A 22,572-nucleotide genomic window follows, 5' to 3' on the forward strand; every position below is an offset into this window, starting at 1 on the left:
ACCCACAGATGAAGAGTCTGGAACCGGGACTTGAGTGTGCAGTCTCGGGGTAGTCATGGTACATTTTCCACCCAGAAACGCAGAAAGAAATCCAAGGCGAGAAGAACCAGCCAAGATACGGATACAAACCCTGTTTTTAAATTAAAATGTGACTACTCTGCCACCAGGCAGGTCTACAATAATGATTGGGCCAGAGGGTATACCCCATTCTGGGCTAGGCACTACCTCAGGTTCAGCAGACATCCCCTCTATGGACCTGATTTACCCCACCCTAAAACAAATGCAAGGGGAGGCACGGCTGGGGAATTGCAGGGCCCACGAGGCTGCGAAGAACCTGCAAGGGTTAATATGGAAGCTCAGCAAGGCCTGTTCAGAAATTAAACAAAGAGTAACCCTAGTGGAAGAAAGAGCTGGAGTAATAGAAGCAGAAGTTGGGCAACTACAAAAATACAAAGAGGTACAGGATTTACAAATGATGGATGTTAAGTGGAAGCTTGAAGAGTTTGAGAATCACCAACGCTGCAATAATTTATAGTTCTTAGGTCTATCCGAAAACATTGAGGGGAATGATATTACATCTTAATGCTGGGTCTACTCAAGGAGCTTTCCCCGATATGCCCCAGTGGCATTGGGAGATTGAGCTGGAACGGGTCCATAATTTCCTAATGACACAAAGGAGAAGCCAAGCTACAGAGTAACTCAATAGGCCCAGGGCAGTCTTGGTCTTTTTTGACACTTTCCTCCTTGACAAGCCATTTTTTAAAAAGCGAGACTAGAAGCTAAACACGCCTTCAAGGGCTTCACTTTCTTTGTCTGGTCGTATTTTTGCTGCACCACGTTGGAAAGGTGGTACGACTGCATCAGCTGATCTCTCCTTTTTGGGGACTTGGCTGTGAGGTGCTGGTCTTTACTTTGGAAATCAAAGCCCAGGAGTTCCTGAATGAGATTAAAGGGGGTCCAGGGTCTGCAGAACTATAATGGAAACTGTTATGGCTTGACTATGGAAGACATTTTTAAGTACAGTCTAAGGGCAAAGAGCAGGTCTTTTCTTTTTTCCTTGATTCTGGACTCGGTATTCCTTCCCCTAAACCTACCTACTCTATTGTTCTCTTCCCTATGTTTTGGTATTGTGGGCTGGAGCCCGGGGGCATATTGGGGAGGGGTGGTCACCGGTGGCATCACCAAGGTCATGTTTGACCTATTTGCTTGAGAATGGTGGGAAGGGTGGGAAGTTGCAGGGTGGATCAGGGGTAGGGTTTGAAGGGTTAATGGGGTGATACCCAAGTAGACAGGGGGCATTTGTATAAAATGGAGACATAAAGGCAGGATTAAATATAATAGATTTGATAATGGTTTCCGCTTTAAATATTAGGAATGAGTAACCTGCGGATTGCAACAATCAATATTTGCGGTTTAGATGACTCAAACAAGAGACGGAGGGTACCCCTTGATATACAATTTCTTAAAGCAGATATTATCTGCCTGCAAGAAATGCATATTGAGTTGAGAAGAAAGGTTTTGGATTCACTTAGATATCAAGTGGTATATTGTACATCACAAGGGGTACGCACATGGAGTGTGGACGTTCCAGTTCAGAAAGAAGGGTGTCCCTTCTCCTGTGTCCGGGAAGATAAGTATGGCCGTTGGGCCATCACGGAGTGTCAGCACTCCACCGGGAGTCTTCCCATATGTTCTTTATATGGGCCAGTTGTTGATGACCCAGCAGTATTTAATTTGCTAAAAATTGAGTTAACCTTATGCCACTCCCCCTTATTATGTGTGGGGATTTTAATATTAATCTAAATAGGGCATTGCAAGATTCAGGGCCAAAGCCATATAAAGGTCACAAAACCAAGGTATTTAGTTCCTTAATGGGCCATAGATTAGCTCACAGGTTAAGAGATGTCTGGGTAGAGAAATATCCTGCTGATCCTGGCTTTACTTTTTGGCCTCACATCAAAGCCATGCGAGGTTGGATTTTATTCTTATTTCTCAAGACCTTTTACAGGGGAGTCGCATTGAGAAATATCACAAGGTCATGTCAGACCATAACCCATCTGTTTTGGAGGTTCCATTAAAATATAGTGCAGATCAACAACAGTGCTGGTCCTTTGAATGGGCCGTCTATTGAATGAGGAATATCTTAGGCATATGCAGGAGTGGATTCCTATCTTCATGTTGGAAAATCTGGGTAGTGCATCTGCTGGGATGGTCTAGGATGCTTTTAAGGCTGGTGTACGAGGGCAGACTGTTTGTATAGTTGGGCCGTCAAATAAGAAGAGAAGCTTTAGCTAGAGGAACTGTACAAAGGGTTGTTATTTGTAGAGACAAAATTGATAGATGTGGTGGCCCGGGGTACAGAGTTTTAAACAGCACAAATGTGGGTGGTAGCTGCAAAGCAGCAATAGTGAGTATCTCGACAAAGAAAGTTGTTGATACATTTGTGGTAAAGAATCACAAATTCTATGAATATAGTGAAAGGGTGGGCCACCTTCTGGCAGTCAGCAAACAATACAGTCTCAAATAAAGGAAATTAGGGCCTCCCTACCGGGATGGGTGATGGATCAATTTGGAATCATGGCCGCTTTTCAGAGATTTTACCAGTAGCTATACGTGGAAGACTTGGGTAACAAGCTTGAGTATATGACTGGGTATCTGAATTTGGTTACATTGGTCAATATATGCACAGAAGATCTGGAGTACCTGGATCAACCAATACTAGCAGAAGAGCTCACTTCAGCAATTTCTGCTCTACCTGCTGGCAAGGCAGTTGGTGCTGATTTTATACTTTAATAATTTTATAGGATCTTATATCGCAACCTTAAAAAATGCTTACTGGAGCTTTTCTTGAAAGTGCAAGAAGAAGAAGACCCACCCGGGTCCAGGGCCTTAGCAAATATTATAATAGTTCCTAAAAAAGGGAAGCCCCCTTCAGAGTTAGGCTCACACCAGCCAATAACCCTAATGAACTGCTACTCTAAAATCTATTCTAAACTTTTGGGGCAAGGTTTCTTGGGATAATCAGTAAAATCGTCTCTCCGTGGCACCATTGGTTCATTCCAGGTTGGGGAACCACAGATCACATAAGGTGGGATATCACACTTTTTGATGCATCCTCAATTAGGGGCGATCCTATGGCTCTAATACTTCTGGATGCAGAAGAAGCATTCAATAGGGTTTCTTGGCCCTATCTCTGGGCCCTAATTGAAAAGATTCGGCATGGGATTAGGTTTGGACTGGCTCTAAAGGCACTGTATAAACAGCCTAAAGCAAGGATTTCATTGATGAGGGGCAGTTGTATTCGATCATGATACAAAAGGGACAAGACAGGGATGTCCTTGTTCTCCCTTGCTATTTGCCCTATATATTGATCCACTGATAGAGATGATAGAAAATAATAAATGAATACTGCCTGTCAGATCCTACAACTGGGATACAAGCATCTTGGCCTATGCTGATGACTTATCGGTTGTCACCCCAGTTCTGGGAATGACATTAATGGAAATTGAGGAAGAGGCTTACCAGTCTGTCAAATATTCGAGTTACCTTTTAAATCAGGATAAAACCCAAATTGTAAAGAACAGAGAGGTGGAGTTGGGGGACAGGTGGGTTCTGGAAGGGGCCATATATTTAGGGGTTAATATTACATCCGATATTGATAAAAATGCAGGGATGAGCTTAGATCCATTAATTAAGAAAACTTTCTAGAAAAAATAATTTACAATTGTCTCTGATAGGAAGATCTAATGTGGTCAAAATGGTCTACCACCCCACAATCCTTACATTTTTTAGAGCTTACCCTCTCAAGTCTGAAAACGATGGTTTCATATAATTAAAGGTGTTATCTGAAGGATTCTGTGGGCTTATACTAGGTCTAAATCAAATCAAATCAAATGTCTTTATTTAGATATAACACAAATATCTTTCAAAGAATGCTAAATTCACATTATAATACAAATATTAAAAAAAGTACAAAGACACGATAAATTGTTTAACAGTCGTATAAAAAGTAGAGGTTATCCACAACTTGATCCTTCTTATTGAATGACATTATGAGATGAACGCGACCAATGGTAGCTTATGTATAAAAACAGCCCAATACTCTTACAATACATTATATAGTCGTTTCATTTTTGCTTCCTTAGAAGTTAATAGATGTTGTAAGGTGTATTAGTAGTTAAAAGGATCTGGGCAAGGCTCAGTGGGGACTCAATTGGTTAAAATTACGATATGCTTGCTGAATAAAATTGGCTAGCCTTATATTTAAAACTGTGTTTTCTGGGTTCAAGGCCACGATGATGGCTTGCCTGCAGGTCCGGGCACCCAACCTGTTCCATTCGGCTTTTAGTTTGCACCTACGTTGAGAATTATAAAAAGGGCAAAGGCAAACCACGTCTAGGTCTAGAAGGATGCTTAAATACTTGACTCTCCCACGTGAGCATGGGGGGCTAGGGGTACCTAATATCAGACTTTATTATTGGGCCAACGTTGTGCAAGAGATAGCTACCATGTTAGGGATAAAAGGGGAAGCCAGATTTCATTGCCCTACTCCATAGGAACTCTTGATGGGGGATGAGGCATGGGGTGGTCCTCTGGCGGCTTCTCGTATATGGGTATTATGGAAGAGTTAGATTTAAGACAATCTGCTGCTCTTTTAAAATTTTGGCATTAATTTGGAAGAAACTAGGTTTGGGACGCTTCAATTTGTATACCCCGCTTCACAAGAACCCCAACCTTCCAGAAATCCTTGGGGACTCTCATGTGGCTCAATGGGAAATGGGTGGTCCTAACAAGTTAGGGGATTTCTTTCAAGAGTGGGAAATGGTTACGTTTGATACTTTTCAAACCTCAGATAAATACCTTGTCGATGCCACAGTGCTCATTCATTTATTGTTTTTTTCTTCTAACCTAGGAACATGCTTTGTAATCTCCAACCCACTCGAAAAAACTGTTGTTTCTCTGACATAGGAGCCTACGGGCCCATCCATGTAACTAATCCCACTGACACGTCTGCAGTGGAAATAAGGTGGCTCCTTCTGTCCTAATGAAGACCCCGCAATAAGGACTCATTGTTCCTCCAAATACCATTGGGGTCGAAATGTAGACTGTCCCTCATTGTGAACCTGTACTTCATATGTATCCACATGTAGATGACACCTATTGATTTACTGTATCTCTTCACCATTGTGTGGTTTTAGTCAGTTGTAGTCAACTGATGGCTAGACAGGTTTTTGCATGATGAATGTAAATATTGTGAATTTCCTAACTTTACCCTTGAAACCCTTACACAAGCACTCCTGCAAGCACCTTGTTACTTTCACTTTCTCGTGGAGCACCTTTTGGCAGTTGTACAGATTGATTTCATTATGCCGACTATGATATACATTTCCAAACATTTTAGACCTACTTGAATAATGTCTATTTTGAGTGATGTGATTTGTATAAATATTTTCCTTCCACTTTGACCAACTCTTTCGTACTGTGTTTGACCCAGGTCTGGCGGATCATTGGGTTACCCCATTGTTCTGTGACAAGCTTTTTTATATGTGCATGTTTTTCCCCTTTTGCTGGCCCCAGGATGGCAGGGCATCACCAAAAAAATGTGGCAAGCGTGCTGCAGAAGCACAGCTGTTCCCCCTTGAACAATGATTTACAAGTACTGCCCCTTTGTTTGCAGGGGTCAGAAATCCAGGAGCTTGCCAGGATTTTATTCTTGTTTTAAGTAATCCCAAGTCGGCAGTTTTTGTTCTACAGCTGGGAGTGCTGTGCTATCTAGGGGTTGTATTTATGATTGCAGTTGCTGTGGCCTGAAGGGCCTGACAGTGTTTAAAGGAGATACATGTCTTGAAACATCTTGTAAGAGTCAAGTCTATGGTTGCAAAGCTATGAAGTTAAAATGTGATGCCCCCTATGGGCTATTTCATAATTGCATTTTTATGGTTGGAAAATATCTAAAAATTACACAAATGTTTTGCACGCTTTTTATGATTTACTGATTTAATAATTTCAATCATAGGTGATTAGAGTGAAAACACTTTATTAACATTAATATGTGCCTTTACTCAGTATAATTATTTTCAATGATTGCATTTAAGTAGAAAATGATGATTTTAACATATGGTTTGTTGCTGTTGAACCTTGACCAAGCCAATAGACATTTGATATGTTTATATGACCCCTTTAGGGGGGTCAATGGTGATTATGCGATGTCATCTATGGTATTTTCTACCTGCCAATGTACATTTTAGTACATTATTGCATAGTATTTAGTAGTGTGTGTGTAATAAATGTACTTCTCCTTTTTATAAAGAAAACTAGCAGCCCGTCCCGACGTTGTCCGGGTATGAATTGCTTCCGGACAGTAGTATATTGTATTGTAGGATTTCGTTTTGATAGCATTTCTTATCTGTGACAGGCCTGTGAAACGCTCCTATTCACAGTGCACTGCTGATGCACTTAAGAGTGCCCGTTCAGTAGTGTGTGAACTCGAGTTTCCCTACTTTATTTTTCCTTGCAATATTATATAGCGCGAACTCGACAACATGGCATGAGCACAATTTACATTACAGAAGAACACATTCATTTGTGGTAGGCACGGGGAGACAAAGCGATTTGCCTGGAATCACATAATGTTGAGCTGATGCCGAGATTCGAACGTAGCTCCCCAGCTCTAAAGTTCGCAATTCTAGTACTTGTGGCAGGAGGTGTGTCTAAAAGTGTATGTCGGTGCTGGCCTTCAATGAGAGAGACCTGTGCATTTTTCAAATGGGTGGTGAAAAAATATGAGTATGTTGCTGGAGATGTGGGCCGCCGTGCCACCAATGTACTTACCGGGGGAGGGTAAACACCCATTATTCCGCAACTTTCTTTCCGCATACTTTCATCACGAAAGTACCATGACTCCGCAATGCCATTATAACGCATGGAATTACATTTTATATGCTTTTACCACGCATACATTTACAACGAAATTCATTGTAAATGCATGAATGGTAAAAGCATGTTTTTTTAAAATGTTTGGATAAGGTAAGTATGGGTATAGGGGTATAGGTTTTGGGGTACTGCGTTATATGTTTTGGGGTGTTTGGGTATTTTAAGGGTTCAGATATAGTTTTGGGTTATGGGGTACAGGGGTAGTTTTAGGGTTTAGGGATAGGTATGGGTTTTGGGGAACAGGGGTATTTTTAGGGTTCAGGGCTAGGTTTGGGTTTTGGGGTATAGGGGTATTTTTAGGGTTCAGGGGTAGGTTTGGGTTTTGGGGTACAGGGGTATTTTAAGGGTTCAGGGCTAGGTTTGGGTTTTAGGGTACAGGGGTATTTTTAGGGTTCAGGGCTAGGTTTGGGTTTTGGGGTACAGGGGTATTTTAGGGCTCAGGGGTAGGTTTGGGTTTTGGGGTACAGGGTTATTTTTAGGGTTCAGGGCTAGGTATTGATTTTGGGGTACAGGGGTATTTTTAGGGTTCAGGGGTAGGTTTGGGTTTTGGGGTACAGGGGCATTTTAAGGGTTCAGGGCTAGGTTTGGGTTTTGGGGTGCAGGGGTATTTTAGGGTTCAGGGGTAGGTTTGGGTTTTGGGGCACAGTGGCATTTTTAGGGTTCAGGGCTAGGTTTGGGTTTTGGGGTACAGGGGTATTTTTAAGGTTCAGGGGTAGGTTTGGGTTTTGAGGTACAGGGGTATTTATAGGGTTCAGGGCTAGGTTTGGGTTTTGGGGTACAGGGGTATTTTTAGGGTTCAGGTGTAGGTTGGGGTTTTGAGGTACAGGGGTATTTATAGGGTTCAGGGCTAGGTTTGGGTTTTGGGGTACAGGGGTATTTTTAGGGTTTATGGATAGTTTGGGGTTTTGGGGTACAGGGTATATTTATAGGGTTAAGATGTGTTAGTGTTTAAGGGTGTTGGAGTATTTTAAGGAGTAAGGCTGGGTTATGATTATGGGGTGCAGGGGTATTTAAAGGGAGCAGGGTGGGATTAGCACACGATATGAGACATGGCATGAAGGGCGGAACGTACCACACTCCCCCAGCGTTTGTCACGCCCCCAGCACACGCCTACAGCACAACGCAGACACGCCCATAAGGGACTACTTTGCTGGCACGGTTCTTTTACCTTTTAAATGTATATGGTGGGCGTCTGCATAGCCTATGTCCTTCTGCTGCAACTGCCCTTTCCAACGCTGTATTGGGTGTTGTGATTGGTGCTGTGTTTCCTGAGATTACCCGCCTCAAAGGTTTGAGCTCTCTCTTTATTATATTAGTATGGATGTACAGAATGGTCAATCATATATTAAACATTAGTGAATGGTTAGTACTAGCCTACACCACCTCGCCTGAGTAGGCTTTGGACTGCTCTTCCTTGCTACCCTGAGAGAGTCAAGTGCTACAATGGGGTGCTTGGTTTCCAGTAAGGATGATTGTGGACCTATTACTTTTGCAGGCCACACAACTAATAACCCAATTTGCTGCATTGGTGCTCAGTGCTGGGATGACAGTACCCTGTTCCAGTACATATTGATAACATTTGATGAGTTCACTTTTGCCACTTATTAGCTATGCATTATTTCACAAATGTCAGAGCACAAAGCTCTGAGAGGACTTCAAATGTTTGGTTGGGTGAACTCTGGATATGGAAGGGAAAGCCCTTGCCCACATATGTCATGTGAGCTCATTGATTGTGGGTTACTGTATTAACTGTGTTTGTTATGACAGGCTTGTATTTTTTTTAATGATGTGAAGTCTTTTGCACACAGTGTTGCCATTGGAGTGTTCCAGGCTAGAGTGCCCTTTGAACCCCAGCACTACACAATAGGCATGTATGAGGAGGGTTCTTCTTGATAGGATTAGGGGTTACAACAGGTTTGTCCACCATGTATTTGGGTGTAGGGGTGGGCCTTGCTTCTGGGGGTATAGGTGGTGATTGGGGGCTCTTGGAAATTCTTGCAGTGGGCAGTACAGATTGTCAGCGAAGTAGCCCACCATGAGTCATCCTCTTTGCAGTTTTTCTCACCATTGGTGCAGGCCAGAAACCACTGGAAGGGTGGGGTGGGAATGTGCCCAGAGGTAATGGACCCTCCCCTATATGTTTCCACCAAAAGAGTGAGAGGTCCCCCAAGACATTTTCCCATGGTGGAGGTGCGAGACAGTTGCGGTACCCATGTTCCTCATTAGTTATGTGGTGGGGAGGGGGGCCAGCCCAGGGTGGCCCATAGAGGTGGGTGACCCTGTGGAGCATTGGTTCCTCAGGTTGAAGGTGTAGTGGCTGATTCTGAGGAGATCAGAGATGAAGGAAGGAATCCCTAGGTTCCCAGGATGGGTTATTGGTGGACCCTGAAATGTCAGGGTAGGGTAGGCAACTGCCTGAGAACAATGTAGGATGTCATCCTAGGACTGTTTGTCCCTGTACCTTAGAGGGAAGCTGGGGTGATGTCCAGCTGGTGGTCCAATCAGGTAGGACCTGTGGGGTCATATCTCCGGACTGAGGGCAGAGTCCCTCTGGCTGGTGAGTGTGTCTCCCTGCATGGTGAGATTGTCCAGGAGGTGCTGCCCTAAGCAGGCCCCTGACTGGTGCATTGCTGGTGTACAAGCTTTGGGATAGATACCCTGAGGACAATCCAGGTCCTGGGTTTGCCAGGCAGGGACTCAGAAGGAGTAGGCACGCTCTCTGCTGAGTGGGGTGAAAGGAGAAAGTGTGGGCCTCAAGGTGATCTGTTGAAACTTTCACTGAGGGATCTTTATGGTCCCTAGTTCATCTTCATGGTTTTGGGGTTGAGGCTGGGAAGTGGCTTCAGCTGGGCCTAATTCAGGCATGTCCCACTCACTGTCCTGCAACCACAGTGGGGGTGGAGGGAGTACACAGGTGTGAGGTTCCTGTGGTGGAAACTGCCTGGGGATGGCTCTTATCTGGGAGCACCTGTGATTGGGTCAGGGTCCCGTTAGGGGGCACAGTCATCGCAAGAGGGTGTGGTGGCAGCTTAAACCCCAGAGTAACTACTGTGGGTGAGGGTCAGCGGCCTGATAAAAGGTCTTGTCTGGAATGGTTTAGTTAGGCTACTGGGTTGGGAATTCTCCAGAGAGGAATAACTGGTGACCCTAGGGACAGGTGTTAGACCTGTGTGTTGTGTTGGCATCGGTACTGAGTCACTGAACCCGTGCCAGGAATGGTGTGGTGAATGCAGCGTTCAGTGAACTTTGGCACGGGTGGGCCTACACCTGCTCAGTCCTTGTAGGTGTTTAGTGTCCTTGATGCATTTAATCTAGACCCAGAAGGGTTCTCAGTGCAGTTGGAGTCCCCTGTAGGGTTAGCCGGCCAACCGGTTGAGTTAGATTGGTGGTCTTAGCATATGAAAGCCAGTGGAAGTTCTCAGTGGTCGAGGATGACTGTCGAATGGTGTGTCTCATCAGAACCCATTGCCACTTGTTATTGCTGAGCAGGTAAAAGTACCCATTAGGGATGGCTATATCATCCCTATTTCCAGCTGGGCAGCAGCACGTCTTGCAATTGGGTTCAGCCCATTCAGTACACCAGATTTTGTTTGCTTTTTTGACCACCCAGTTTTTTACTTTTCATTGTGGGTGAGCCTCACTACATGTCTCACCCACGGTAACCATATGGCAATCGGACTGTGTGCGTTTACCTGCCGTGTCTGCCTTTTAAGATTATTCTGTTACGACACATCTAGGATAAAGGGCATTTGGCTGGCTACATATAAACACACGTACATGCTTGTATGCACCCTTGTGCGGTTTGTGCCTAGGAGACTACTGTCATGCTCAGCCTTGTACCTGCGCACAGGTAACCTGGTGCAATGGAGACTCTGCAGAATTAGCTATTGACCTGGGGTAGGCCTTATAATGTTAGCATACACTAATTGGGAAAGTCAGTGGGATTTACTATTTTTTTTGTAGTGACACTTTATTATACATATAGGGAAAGAACTGCCTTAGAGTGCAGTTGTGCTTCCTTTTGGCCATATAGAGACCTTTGACATATCAAATTAAGGCGTTACCTTTGTGGGAAAATCAATTGTTCAAATTCCAAAATGATATCTGTACACTTTACAAGTCATCTGTAATTATCATATTTCAATGGCTCAGTTCTGGATCAGAGCCCAGGCCTTTTGTCACCCTGCTGTGCCCAGTTTTTTGTTAGACACGGGGAGATTAAGGGCCATAGGTAGGTAATCTACATTTACCGATTCTGAAATACCGAATTTTACTGATTCGGTATTTCAGAATCGGTAAATGGTATGTAGGAAAGAATTCGGTAAATATTACCGAATTGGTACGGTTCGGTATTTAAGAATCAGTATTTACCGATTTGGTAATTCCCATTCATTCCTATGGGCCTGGAGGCCCATAGGAATGAATAGGAAGCCATTCACAATTACCGATTCGGTAAAAACCGAATCGGTAATAGGGGGCACATATTCAAGGGTTGCAGGATTTCACATTGACACCCTGTTGCACCCCTGAATCGTGCATGTGTGCACATGTGGCACACATACATGCCCTAAGGGCATGTATGTCTGCCACATGGCACTTTTAAAAAAGCACATAATTGCTTTTCTAAAGGTTTTCGATATTTACCACCAACCTGTAGTTGGTGGTAAGTAAGTAACGAATCCTGAATGCAAGAAGGCACTCACTTGAGTGCCTTCTACATAGCTTTTTGGATTCAGTAATTACTGATTCCTTAAAATACGGAATCAGCATTTTACCGATTCCTTAAGGAATCGGTAATTACCGAATCCTTAAACCTGCCTCCTACATCTCAAACCCTAAATACTGGTCGGTAACGGCCAAAATTCGGTAATTTTGGCAGTTACCGACTGGTATTGGGCTACCTACATCTGGCCCTAAGTGATTTGCCCAGAATTACAGGATATTGAGCGTCGTTGCCAAGTCTCAAATCCAGTTCCCCAGCTTTGAGGTCGACTGCTCTAGACATGAGGCTACATCCGATCCCCAGTTAATTACATATCTCTCCAGCATCTGGAACAAAGGCCTCCCCACACAAAGGGAGCAATTAACAGAACTTCACCTAGAACTTCACCTAGCTCCTTAGGAGGAAAGAGATGGGGTGGAATGATCTGCATCAATCGATCAGCTGTCACACCGGACTACACTGGACAGACCACAGCTGCTTCCACTTCAACTTCAAGAGAACCACGACCCACCACCACCCGCAACAGGTTCCCCGCAGAAGCTGGAGCAAGATCACCGTCGACCAGCTCGCCACCACCCTCAGCCAGAACCCGCCCACCAACAGGACGGACCCCGACGAAGCAGCCCGCAACCTCACACGGTGGCTCACCGACTACACCGACGAACTCGCACCACTGAAGAAGCCTCCCAGCAGACCCAGCAGCAGGAAAGCCTCGTGGTTTACCAACAACCTCAAAAACTCCAAGAAAACCTGCCGCACCCTTGAGAAAGCCTGGCGCCACGACCAAACAGCAGAACACATGACAGCACTCAAGAACGCCAGCCGCAAACACCACCAGCTGATCCGCACCACCAAGAAGACAGCATTCAAAGAACGACTGGACAACAACACCCACAACAGCAAGGAACTCTTCAGCATCGTTAAAGAGCTCTCCAACCCCAGCGCCTGCAACAACGACATCACACCCTCTCAAGACCTCTGCGACTCTCTCGCCTCGTTCTTCCACAGCAAGATCGCCGACATACACAACAGCTTCGGCGCACTGACAGCGCACCCAACCACTGAGCCAGCACCCCCTACCACCACCCTCTGCACCTGGACCCCCGTCAGCACCGAAGACACCACCCGCCTGCTGAACACCATCCACTCCGGCTCCCCTACTGACCCATGCCCACACCACATCTTCAACTAAGCGGACTCCATCATCGCACTCCATCTCCGAACCATCATCAACAGCTCCTTCGCCTCCGCCACCTTCCCGGAGAGCTGGAAACACGCCAAACTGAGCGTCCTCCTGAAGAAACCCACCGCGGACCCCACAGACTTCAAAAACTTCCGCCCCATCTCGCTCCTCCCCTTTCCAGCCAAAGTCATCGAGAAGACCGTCAACAGACAACTCTCCACCTTCCTCGAGACCAACGGATCCCTCGACTCCTCACAGTCCGGATTCTGAGCAAACCACAGCACCGAGACCGCCCTCATTGCAGCCACCGATGACATTAGGTCCCTGCTCGACAACGGGGAAACTGCAGCCCTCATCCTCCTGGACCTCTCAGCAGCCTTCGACACCGTATGTCACCGCACCCTGATACAGCGCCTCAGCAACACCGGAATTCAAGGAATGGCACTGGATTGGATCATCTCGTTCCTCGCCGGAAGGACCCAGAGAGTCCGCCTCCCCCCGTACCGTTCCGCGGCCACCGAAGTCATCTGCGGCGTTCCGCAAGGATCCTCACTCATCCCCACCCTCTTCATTGTCTACATGAGCCCTCTCGCAGCCATCGCTCACCAACACAAAGTCAACATCATCTCCTACGCCGACGACACCCAGCTGATCCTCTCCCTCACCAACGACACCGCCACCGCCAAAGCCAACCTCCAGGAAGGAATGAAAGACGTCGCAGAATGGATGAAGATCAGCCGCCTGAAACTGAACTCAGACAACACGGAAGTCCTCATCCTAGGAGCATTCCCCTCTGCCTGGGACAACTCCTGGTGGCCCCCTGCCCTGGGCATCGCACCCAAACCAATGGACCACGCACGTAACCTGGGCTTCATCCTGGTCTCCTCCCTCACGATGACCAAGCAAGTGAATGCCGTCTCGTCATCCTGCTTCAACACCCTGTGCATGCTCCGAAAGATCTTCCGGTGGATCCCCGCCGAAACAAGGAAGACGGTAACCCAGGCCCTCGTCATCAGCCGTCTGGACTACGGGAACACCCTCCACGCGGGAACCACAGCCAAACTCCAGAAAAGACTCCAGCGCATTCAGAACGCCTCAGAACGTCTCATCCTGGACATCCCTCACCGCAGCCACATCTCTGCCCACCTGAGGAACCTGCACTGGCTCACCGTCAACAAGAGGATCACGTTCAGACTCCTCACCCACGCACACAAGGCTCTCCACGACACGGGCCCGAAGTACCTCAACAGCCGCCTCGCTTTCTACACACCACCCGCCAGCTCCGATCCGCCAGCCTCGCCCTCGCCTCCGTCCCACGCTTTCGGAAATCCACCATCGGAGGTAGATCCTTCTCCTACCTGGCAGCCAAGACATGGAACTCCCTCCCCACTCACCTACGGCTGACCCTGGACCATCTCTCCTTCAGGAAACAACTCAAGACCTGACTGTTCAAGCAGTAGTGACCCCCCTCAGCGCCTTGAGACCTTACGGGTGAGTAGCGCGCTATACAAATTTTATGATTGATTGATTGATTGTAGTAGGGTTGGGCCTGCAGAAGCCCACTGAACAGAGGAGGGAGCCCAGGCAACTGAAGCCAACCCAGGAAGGGAACTCTCTTTGAACTTTTGGTGTTCAATCACTGTTGAGTGGCACCTTTTTGACCTGTCCCAGCATGCTATGCAAGAGGTTTTGGACAGGGGCGGAGGGGTGACGTGGCACCTTAGGAGTGACATGGAGTGTCTGGTTTATGGAACCTTCCTCTCCTCTTAAAATCTCTTGCACAATTGGAGATCTCTCTTGCCTGGTGTTTTTCTGCACTTCACTGCTGGACCCTGGGACTGCCATAGAAAACTGGAAGGAAGAACCCCCTGGTGCCCAGAAAGGACTAAGGAGTCTGCCCAGTTGACACTGGCCAGGTGGGTCTTCCTAAGGTCCAGGGATGCTGTCCCCCTTACACCCACTGAGGACCAGCTAGGGGAAAGCCCTGGACTTTTGTGCCCAGAAAATAAGACCAGGAGGAAGGCTGGCACAGGGAGCCAGAAGAACCAGCTCCCTGAGGACTACACTGTTTGGAAGGTAGAAAGGTGGCTAGGGCTCACCACCAGGAGTAAAGTAAGCCCAATATCGTCAAAATCTGTCCAACAGGGCCTGAGTTATGGCATTTTAAAGCTTGGTGCCCTATCACGTTTGGTCTGCACCAAGTGTGTGAGGCTCCGCCACTGCTTCATACTTTATCTCGGGACCGGTCAGGGCCCGGGGTCGGCACAGGATTTATCTTTTCATGGTGGGGGCATGCATGAGTACCCTACCCAAACTCTGTATTGCCTGGGGACCCAATACCCCAGGTGTACTTATCATCGAGGGGTTGTGATTTCATCCCTGACCCGTGAAGGCCAAGCATGATGGGGGAGCACAACGTGATGCCCGCTGCTATAATATCCACTGTCTCACTGGAGCACCTCATAATGACCTGTGGGGCTTCCTCATGTGTGCATTTTTGTACTCATGGTTGCCCAGGCTGGCATGGGCATCATCAATAAACTGAAGGAAGTTTGGGGAACTGAAGGAGTGCAGCAGCTCCCCCTAAACATTGTTTTACAGGTTGTGACTCTATGTTTGTGGGGGTCATAAATCCAGGACCTCACCAGGATTTTATTAATGTTTTTAGGCACTCCCAAGGCTGCAGCTTTTGTTCTACAGCTGGGAGTACTGCGCTCTTCACGGGTTGCATTTATGGCTGCAGTTATTGTGGCCTGAAGGGCCTGAAAGAGAAGCGCTCTGTGGGGCCAAGTCTATGGTCACAATGCAATGAACTGAGAATGTGCTGCCCTCTAGGGGCTGCTTTTATATTTGCATTTTTATGTTTGGAAGATGTATAAAAATACACATGCGGATGTTTTGCTCTATTTATTTAATAATGTTGTCATCATTATTGATCATCCAAGAGAAAACGCTTTAGTAACATTAATAAGAGCCTTCACAAATGATTATTGTTTTTAACGATTGCATTTAAGTACGGTTTGTTGCTCTTGAACATTGCCCAAGCCATTAGACTTACTTGATATGCTTGTATGACTCCTTTAGGGGATCAATTGTCAGTATGCAATATCATCTATGGTATTTTACAACAAGCCTATCCATATAGTCAACCAGGTTGATAAAGGCAGTTTGACTGCCGAAACGCGTTTCTGCTATGTCCATGGGTCCGATGAAACTTGCGCAATAAACGAGAGAAGCCCTACGATGACGAGTGCCTGCGAGTGCCTGTTCCTTAATCAGATAAGGTTGGGGATATATATATATATATATATATATATATATATACCTCCCTTTAAATATACCTCCAAAGCAGTTCCTTTGCGGGAGATTATGCAGCGCTTTTAAAGGGAGGCAACGACCGCCGATGCTGAGAGACACAAGAGGAAGCCTGTTTGAAAACGGATCTATACAGCGCTGACTGTAGCAGAGCAGAACGCAATAAAAGAACACGCGCTGAAGAAACGGTAAGCGTGTGAATTGTATGGATGCGAGTGAAAGCGTCTGCTTGCAATATACCAGCATCAGGCTTGTCATCGGGAAATTGAGTGACCCAGTTAAAAAACGCAATTATTCCACTGTGAGCAAGCGGGTTAAAACACTACTAGTGGCCATTCAGAAAGTACCGACCAACAATTGGGAAATAACAGTTCAATCCGTCTGTGAAAGCATCATCACCACTCAGGGAAACATTAACACAGGCACAAACAGATCTCTGTGCCTGTTGCCCTTGGAAATGAGCAAAATAAAAAGGATTGCTGTTTAAAATCCAAAGTTGGCTGTGCGACCCGTTTTTCCCAGCTGGGAGAAAGTTTTGAGGATAATAGCGGCTTGGTTCTGCCGCAGGATACCGCACATGCGTGAGCGCTGCATAATCTCCCGCAAAGGAACTGCTTTGGAGGTATATTTAAAGGGAGGCAGCGACCGCCGATGCTGAGAGACACAAGAGGAAGCCTGTTTGAAAACGGATCTATACAGCGCTGACTGTAGCAGAGCAGAACGCAATAAAAGAACACGCGCTGAAGAAACGGTAAGCGTGTGAATTGTATGGATGCGAGTGAAAGCGTCTGCTTGCAATATACCAGCATCAGGCTTGTCATCGGGAAATTGAGTGACCCAGTTAAAAACCGCAATTATTCCACTGTGAGCAAGCGGGTTAAAACACTACTAGTGGCCATTCAGAAAGTACCGACCAACAATTGGGAAATAACAGTTCAATCCGTCTGTGAAAGCATCATCACCACTCAGGGAAACATTAACACAGGCACAAACAGATCTCTGTGCCTGTTGCCCTTGGAAATGAGCAAAATAAAAAGGATTGCTGTTTAAAATCCAAAGTTGGCTGTGCGACCCGTTTTTCCCAGCTGGGAGAAAGTTTTGAGGATAATAGCGGCTTGGTTCTGCCGCAGGATACCGCACATGCGTGAGCGCTGCATAATCTCCCGCAAAGGAACTGCTTTGGAGGTATATTTAAAGGGAGGCAGCGACCGCCGATGCTGAGAGACACAAGAGGAAGCCTGTTTGAAAACGGATCTATACAGCGCTGACTGTAGCAGAGCAGAACGCAATAAAAGAACACGCGCTGAAGAAACGGTAAGCGTGTGAATTGTATGGATGCGAGTGAATGCGTCTGCTTGCAATATACCAGCATCAGGCTTGTCATCGGGAAATTGAGTGACCCAGTTAAAAACCGCAATTATTCCACTGTGAGCAAGCGGGTTAAAACACTACTAGTGGCCATTCAGAAAGTACCGACCAACAATTGGGAAATAACAGTTCAATCCGTCTGTGAAAGCATCATCACCACTCAGGGAAACATTAACACAGGCACAAACAGATCTCTGTGCCTGTTGCCCTTGGAAATGAGCAAAATAAAAAGGATTGCTGTTTAAAATCCAAAGTTGGCTGTGCGACCCGTTTTTCCCAGCTGGGAGAAAGTTTTGAGGATAATAGCGGCTTGGTTCTGCCGCAGGATACCGCACATGCGTGAGCGCTGCATAATCTCCCGCAAAGGAACTGCTTTGGAGGTATATTTAAAGGGAGGCAGCGACCGCCGATGCTGAGAGACACAAGAGGAAGCCTGTTTGAAAACGGATCTATACAGCGCTGACTGTAGCAGAGCAGAACACAATAAAAGAACACGCGCTGAAGAAACGGTAAGCGTGTGAATTGTATGGATGCGAGTGAAAGCGTCTGCTTGCAATATACCAGCATCAGGCTTGTCATCGGGAAATTGAGTGACCCAGTTAAAAACCGCAATTATTCCACTGTGAGCAAGCGGGTTAAAACACTACTAGTGGCCATTCAGAAAGTACCGACCAACAATTGGGAAATAACAGTTCAATCCGTCTGTGAAAGCATCATCACCACTCAGGGAAACATTAACACAGGCACAAACAGATCTCTGTGCCTGTTGCCCTTGGAAATGAGCAAAATAAAAAGGATTGCTGTTTAAAATCCAAAGTTGGCTGTGCGACCCGTTTTTCCCAGCTGGGAGAAAGTTTTGAGGATAATAGCGGCTTGGTTCTGCCGCAGGATACCGCACATGCGTGAGCGCTGCATAATCTCCCGCAAAGGAACTGCTTTGGAGGTATATTTAAAGGGAGGCAGCGACCGCCGATGCTGAGAGACACAAGAGGAAGCCTGTTTGAAAACGGATCTATACAGCGCTGACTGTAGCAGAGCAGAACGCAATAAAAGAACACGCGCTGAAGAAACGGTAAGCGTGTGAATTGTATGGATGCGAGTGAAAGCGTCTGCTTGCAATATACCAGCATCAGGCTTGTCATCGGGAAATTGAGTGACCCAGTTAAAAACCGCAATTATTCCACTGTGAGGAAGCGGGTTAAAACACTACTAGTGGCCATTCAGAAAGTACCGACCAACAATTGGGAAATAACAGTTCAATCCGTCTGTGAAAGCATCATCACCACTCAGGGAAACATTAACACAGGCACAAACAGATCTCTGTGCCTGTTGCCCTTGGAAATGAGCAAAATAAAAAGGATTGCTGTTTAAAATCCAAAGTTGGCTGTGCGACCCGTTTTTCCCAGCTGGGAGAAAGTTTTGAGTATATATATATATATATATATATATATATATATATATATATATATCCAACATACAGGACTCCACATTTGCCAAAGGCCACGGCAAGTTGCGATTAGCTCTGTCTTTATTTCACGGCAGCTTGCTAACAGATCCCCTGCCCAGTAAATGCATCACTCTTGTAGAACGCCAGACGCGTTTCGGGTGAATACAATCCCTTCCTCAGCGGCGTGCAGTTCATAGGAAACAGTCACTGTGCGAAGTAGTCCGCACTACTTATCGACCTTTACCTGCCCGGTGGGTGTAGCAAACACCATGGCATTGTGGGAGGTGTAGTGCTTAAATCAAAACCAAGTAGGTGCGCTGTGTCTCAGTCCTTAATAAACCAAATGATATACAAATTGGGCTGACGCAGGTTCTGGCGGGGGTCTGAATTGCTTTTGTAGATGCCACGAAGAGCACATACCGGCAGCCCCCTGCATGGCGCCAGCAGTACCTTGCTTCCAAATTCAAGCACCATTGTGGTATCTGACTGGACCCGCTGCGGTGGTAGGCCTTTGCACGCGACCGGAGAGCCACTTAAACATCCAACATACAGGACTCCAAATTTAACAAAGGCCACGGCAAGTTGTGATTAGCTCTGTCTTTATTTCACGACAGCTTGCTGACAGACCCCCTGCCCAGTAAATGCAGCACTCTTGTAGAACGCCAGACGCGTTTCGGGTGAAGAAAATCCCTTCCTCAGCTGCGTGCAGTTCATAGGAAACAGACACAGCACGAAGTAGTCCGCACTACTTATCGACCTTTACCTGCTCGGTGGGCATAGCAAACACCATGGCATTGTGGGATGTGTAGTGCTTAAATCAAAGCCAAATGGGTGCGCTGTGTCTCAGTCCTTAATAAACCAAATGAAATCCCAAGTGGGTTGACGCAGGTTCTAGCGGGGGTCTGAATTGCTTTGTAGATGCCTCGTAGAGCACATACTGGCAGCCCCCTGCATGGCACCAGCACTATCTTGCTTCCAAATTCCAGCACCATTCTGGTGCCTGACTGGACCCGCTGCCGCGGTGGGCCTTTGCACAGGACGGAGAGCCACTTAAACATTCAACATACAGGACTCCAAATTTGACAAAGGCCACGGCAAGTTGTGATTAGCTCTGTCTTTATTTCACGACAGCTTGCTGACAGACCCCCTGCCCAGTAAATGCATCACTCTTGTAGAATGCCAGACGTGTTTCGGGTGAATAAAATCCCTTCCTCAGCGGCGTGCAGTTCGTAGGAATCAGTCACTGCGCGAAGTAGTCCGCAATACTTATTGTCCTTTACCTGCCCGGTGGACGTAGCAAACACCATGGCATTATGGGTGGTGTAGTGCTTAAATCAAAACCAAGTGGGTGCGCTGTGTCTCAGTCCTTAATAAACCAAATGAAATCCCAAGTGGGTTGATGCTGGTTCTGGCGGGGGTCTGAATTGCTTTGTAGATGCCACTAAGAGCACATACTGGCAGTCCCCTGCATGGCGCCAGCAGTACCTTGCTTCCAAATTCAAGCACCATTATGGTGCCTGACAGGACCTGCTGCGGTGGTGGGCCTTTGCACGCGACCGGAGAGCCGCTTAAACATCCAACATACAGGACTCCAAATTTGACAAAGGCCACGGCAAGTTGAGATTGGCTGTCTTTATTTCACGGCAGCTTGCTGACAGACCCCCTGCCCAGTAAATGCATCACTCTTGTAGAATGCCAGACGTGTTTCGGGTGAATAAAATCCCTTCCTCAGCGGCGTGCAGTTCATAGGAAACAGTCACTGTGCGAAGTAGTCCGCACTACTTATCGACCTTTACCTGCCCGGTGGGTGTAGCAAACACCATGGCATTGTGGGAGGTGTAGTGCTTAAATCACAACCAAGGGGGCGCGCAGTGTCTCAGTCCTTAATAAACCAAATGAAATCCCAAGTGGGTTGACGCAGGTTCTGGCGGGGGTCTGAATTGCTTTGTAGATGCCACGAAAAGCACATACCGGCAGCCCCCTGCATGGCGCCATCAGTACCTTGCTTCTAAATTCAAGCACCATTGTGGTGCCTGACTGGACCCGCTGCGGCAGTAGGCCTTTGCACGCGACCGGAGAGCCGCTTAAACATCCAACATACAGGACTCCAAATTTGACAAAGGCCACGGCAAGTTGTGATTAGCTCTGTCTTTATTTCACGCCAGCTTGCTGACAGACTCCCTGCCCAGTAAATGCATCACTCTTGTAGAACGCCAGACGCGTTTCAGGTAAATAAAATCCCTTCCTCAGCGGCGTGCAGTTCATAGGAAACAGTCACTGCGCGAAGTAGTCCGCACTACTTATCCACCTTTACCTGCCCGGTGGGCGTAGCAAACACCATGGCATTGTGGGAGGTGTAGTGCTTAAATCAATATATATATATTTATTATTGCATAATATTCAGTAGTGTGAGTGTAATAAATGTACTTCTTTTTCTATAGAAAAAATACTGACTGGACAATCATTTATTGAGTGTTATTATTGCATGCCAATGAATAGTGATTACTGTCTCCCCCCCCCCCCCCCCCCCCCCACCTGAGTAGGCCATGGACTGCTCTGCCTCACTACCCTGAGAGAGTCAAGCACTTCAATGGGGTGCTTGGTTCCCGTTAATGACAATTGTTGACATATTACGTGTGCAGGCCACACAACTAATAACCCAATTTCCTACAATATATAAATGTATGTTCATGAAGGATATAGGTTTGGGCCAAATGTTTGCTCCTGTGAGGGGCTTTAGCAGTAATTGACCATATCATGGAGATGCTAGTAATGGGATGCTTTTAGGTTTGTACCAGAGTGCTGTGGACATATCAGGTACTGTAGTCGTTTTGAATCACTCTCAATGCCTTGTTTACAGATAGTGGGATCAGCACTGCTGCTCCACCCGGAGACAAGAACCAGACAGTGACCCCATGTGAAGAGTATTCATGTGGAGATGGCAAATGTATCTCATTTAAACAGGTAAGCATCAGAGACCAGATAGAGCATTCCACATCCAACCACACATCGCCTCCGTTCTTTTTAATTAACAAAATTAATATTTTACTGTATGGGTTCAATAAAGTATTAATTCATACCAATGTAGTGCACCAGAAAGTCCCAAGATTCACGATAATTTTGATGTAAAAATCCCATCATTAAAACATTGCAATTATGTAAGCTGTTCACGGCTCACAAGATGCAAATCTTCCTCCCTAATTTCCTTTCTTCCCCTCTCCCTTCTTTCCTCCTTCTCTCCGCCCACTTAAGTCTTAGCCAGTCTCGTATGGCCGGGATGCCTGTCACCCCCTCCCAACACAATCCCCAAGGATGGGAAGACGGACGCAGTTCTGAACTTTTGGAAGGCGGGAGGGAGTTACCCTCCCGGCCGTATTTATTAAAATATGAAACAAAATTAAAACATTAAAATAACGGTTTCATATCATGTACAATTTACATTTATTACATTTTGATGAAGACATGTTCTTTGGCTAACCTTAACAAATCTCTAGTACAAAGGTTTTCCTAGCCGAGTCTAACATCCTGCAAATGCATACTTTCTAAATTAAAATTGTACATCCTAGCATTACGGGCCAACGGCAAGGTCGCAACCGGTGTCAG

General features: G+C 46.4%; 1 protein-coding gene across 1 annotated transcript in view; it reads left to right on the plus strand.

Moving 5' to 3' along the window:
• LOC147685082 (SCO-spondin-like) overlaps nt 1-22,572 on the plus strand; it is a 1,395,910-nt gene that overhangs the window by 174,166 nt on the left and 1,199,172 nt on the right. Inside the window, exon 20 of the mRNA XM_086939757.1 lies at nt 21,830-21,933. Coding sequence (XP_086795883.1) covers nt 21,830-21,933 — 104 coding nt within the window. The remainder of the gene's footprint in view (nt 1-21,829; nt 21,934-22,572) is intronic.

This window comes from Lissotriton vulgaris, chromosome 10, assembly GCF_964263255.1.
Source record: "Lissotriton vulgaris chromosome 10, aLisVul1.2, whole genome shotgun sequence".
NCBI classification, from domain to species: Eukaryota; Metazoa; Chordata; class Amphibia; order Caudata; family Salamandridae; genus Lissotriton; species Lissotriton vulgaris.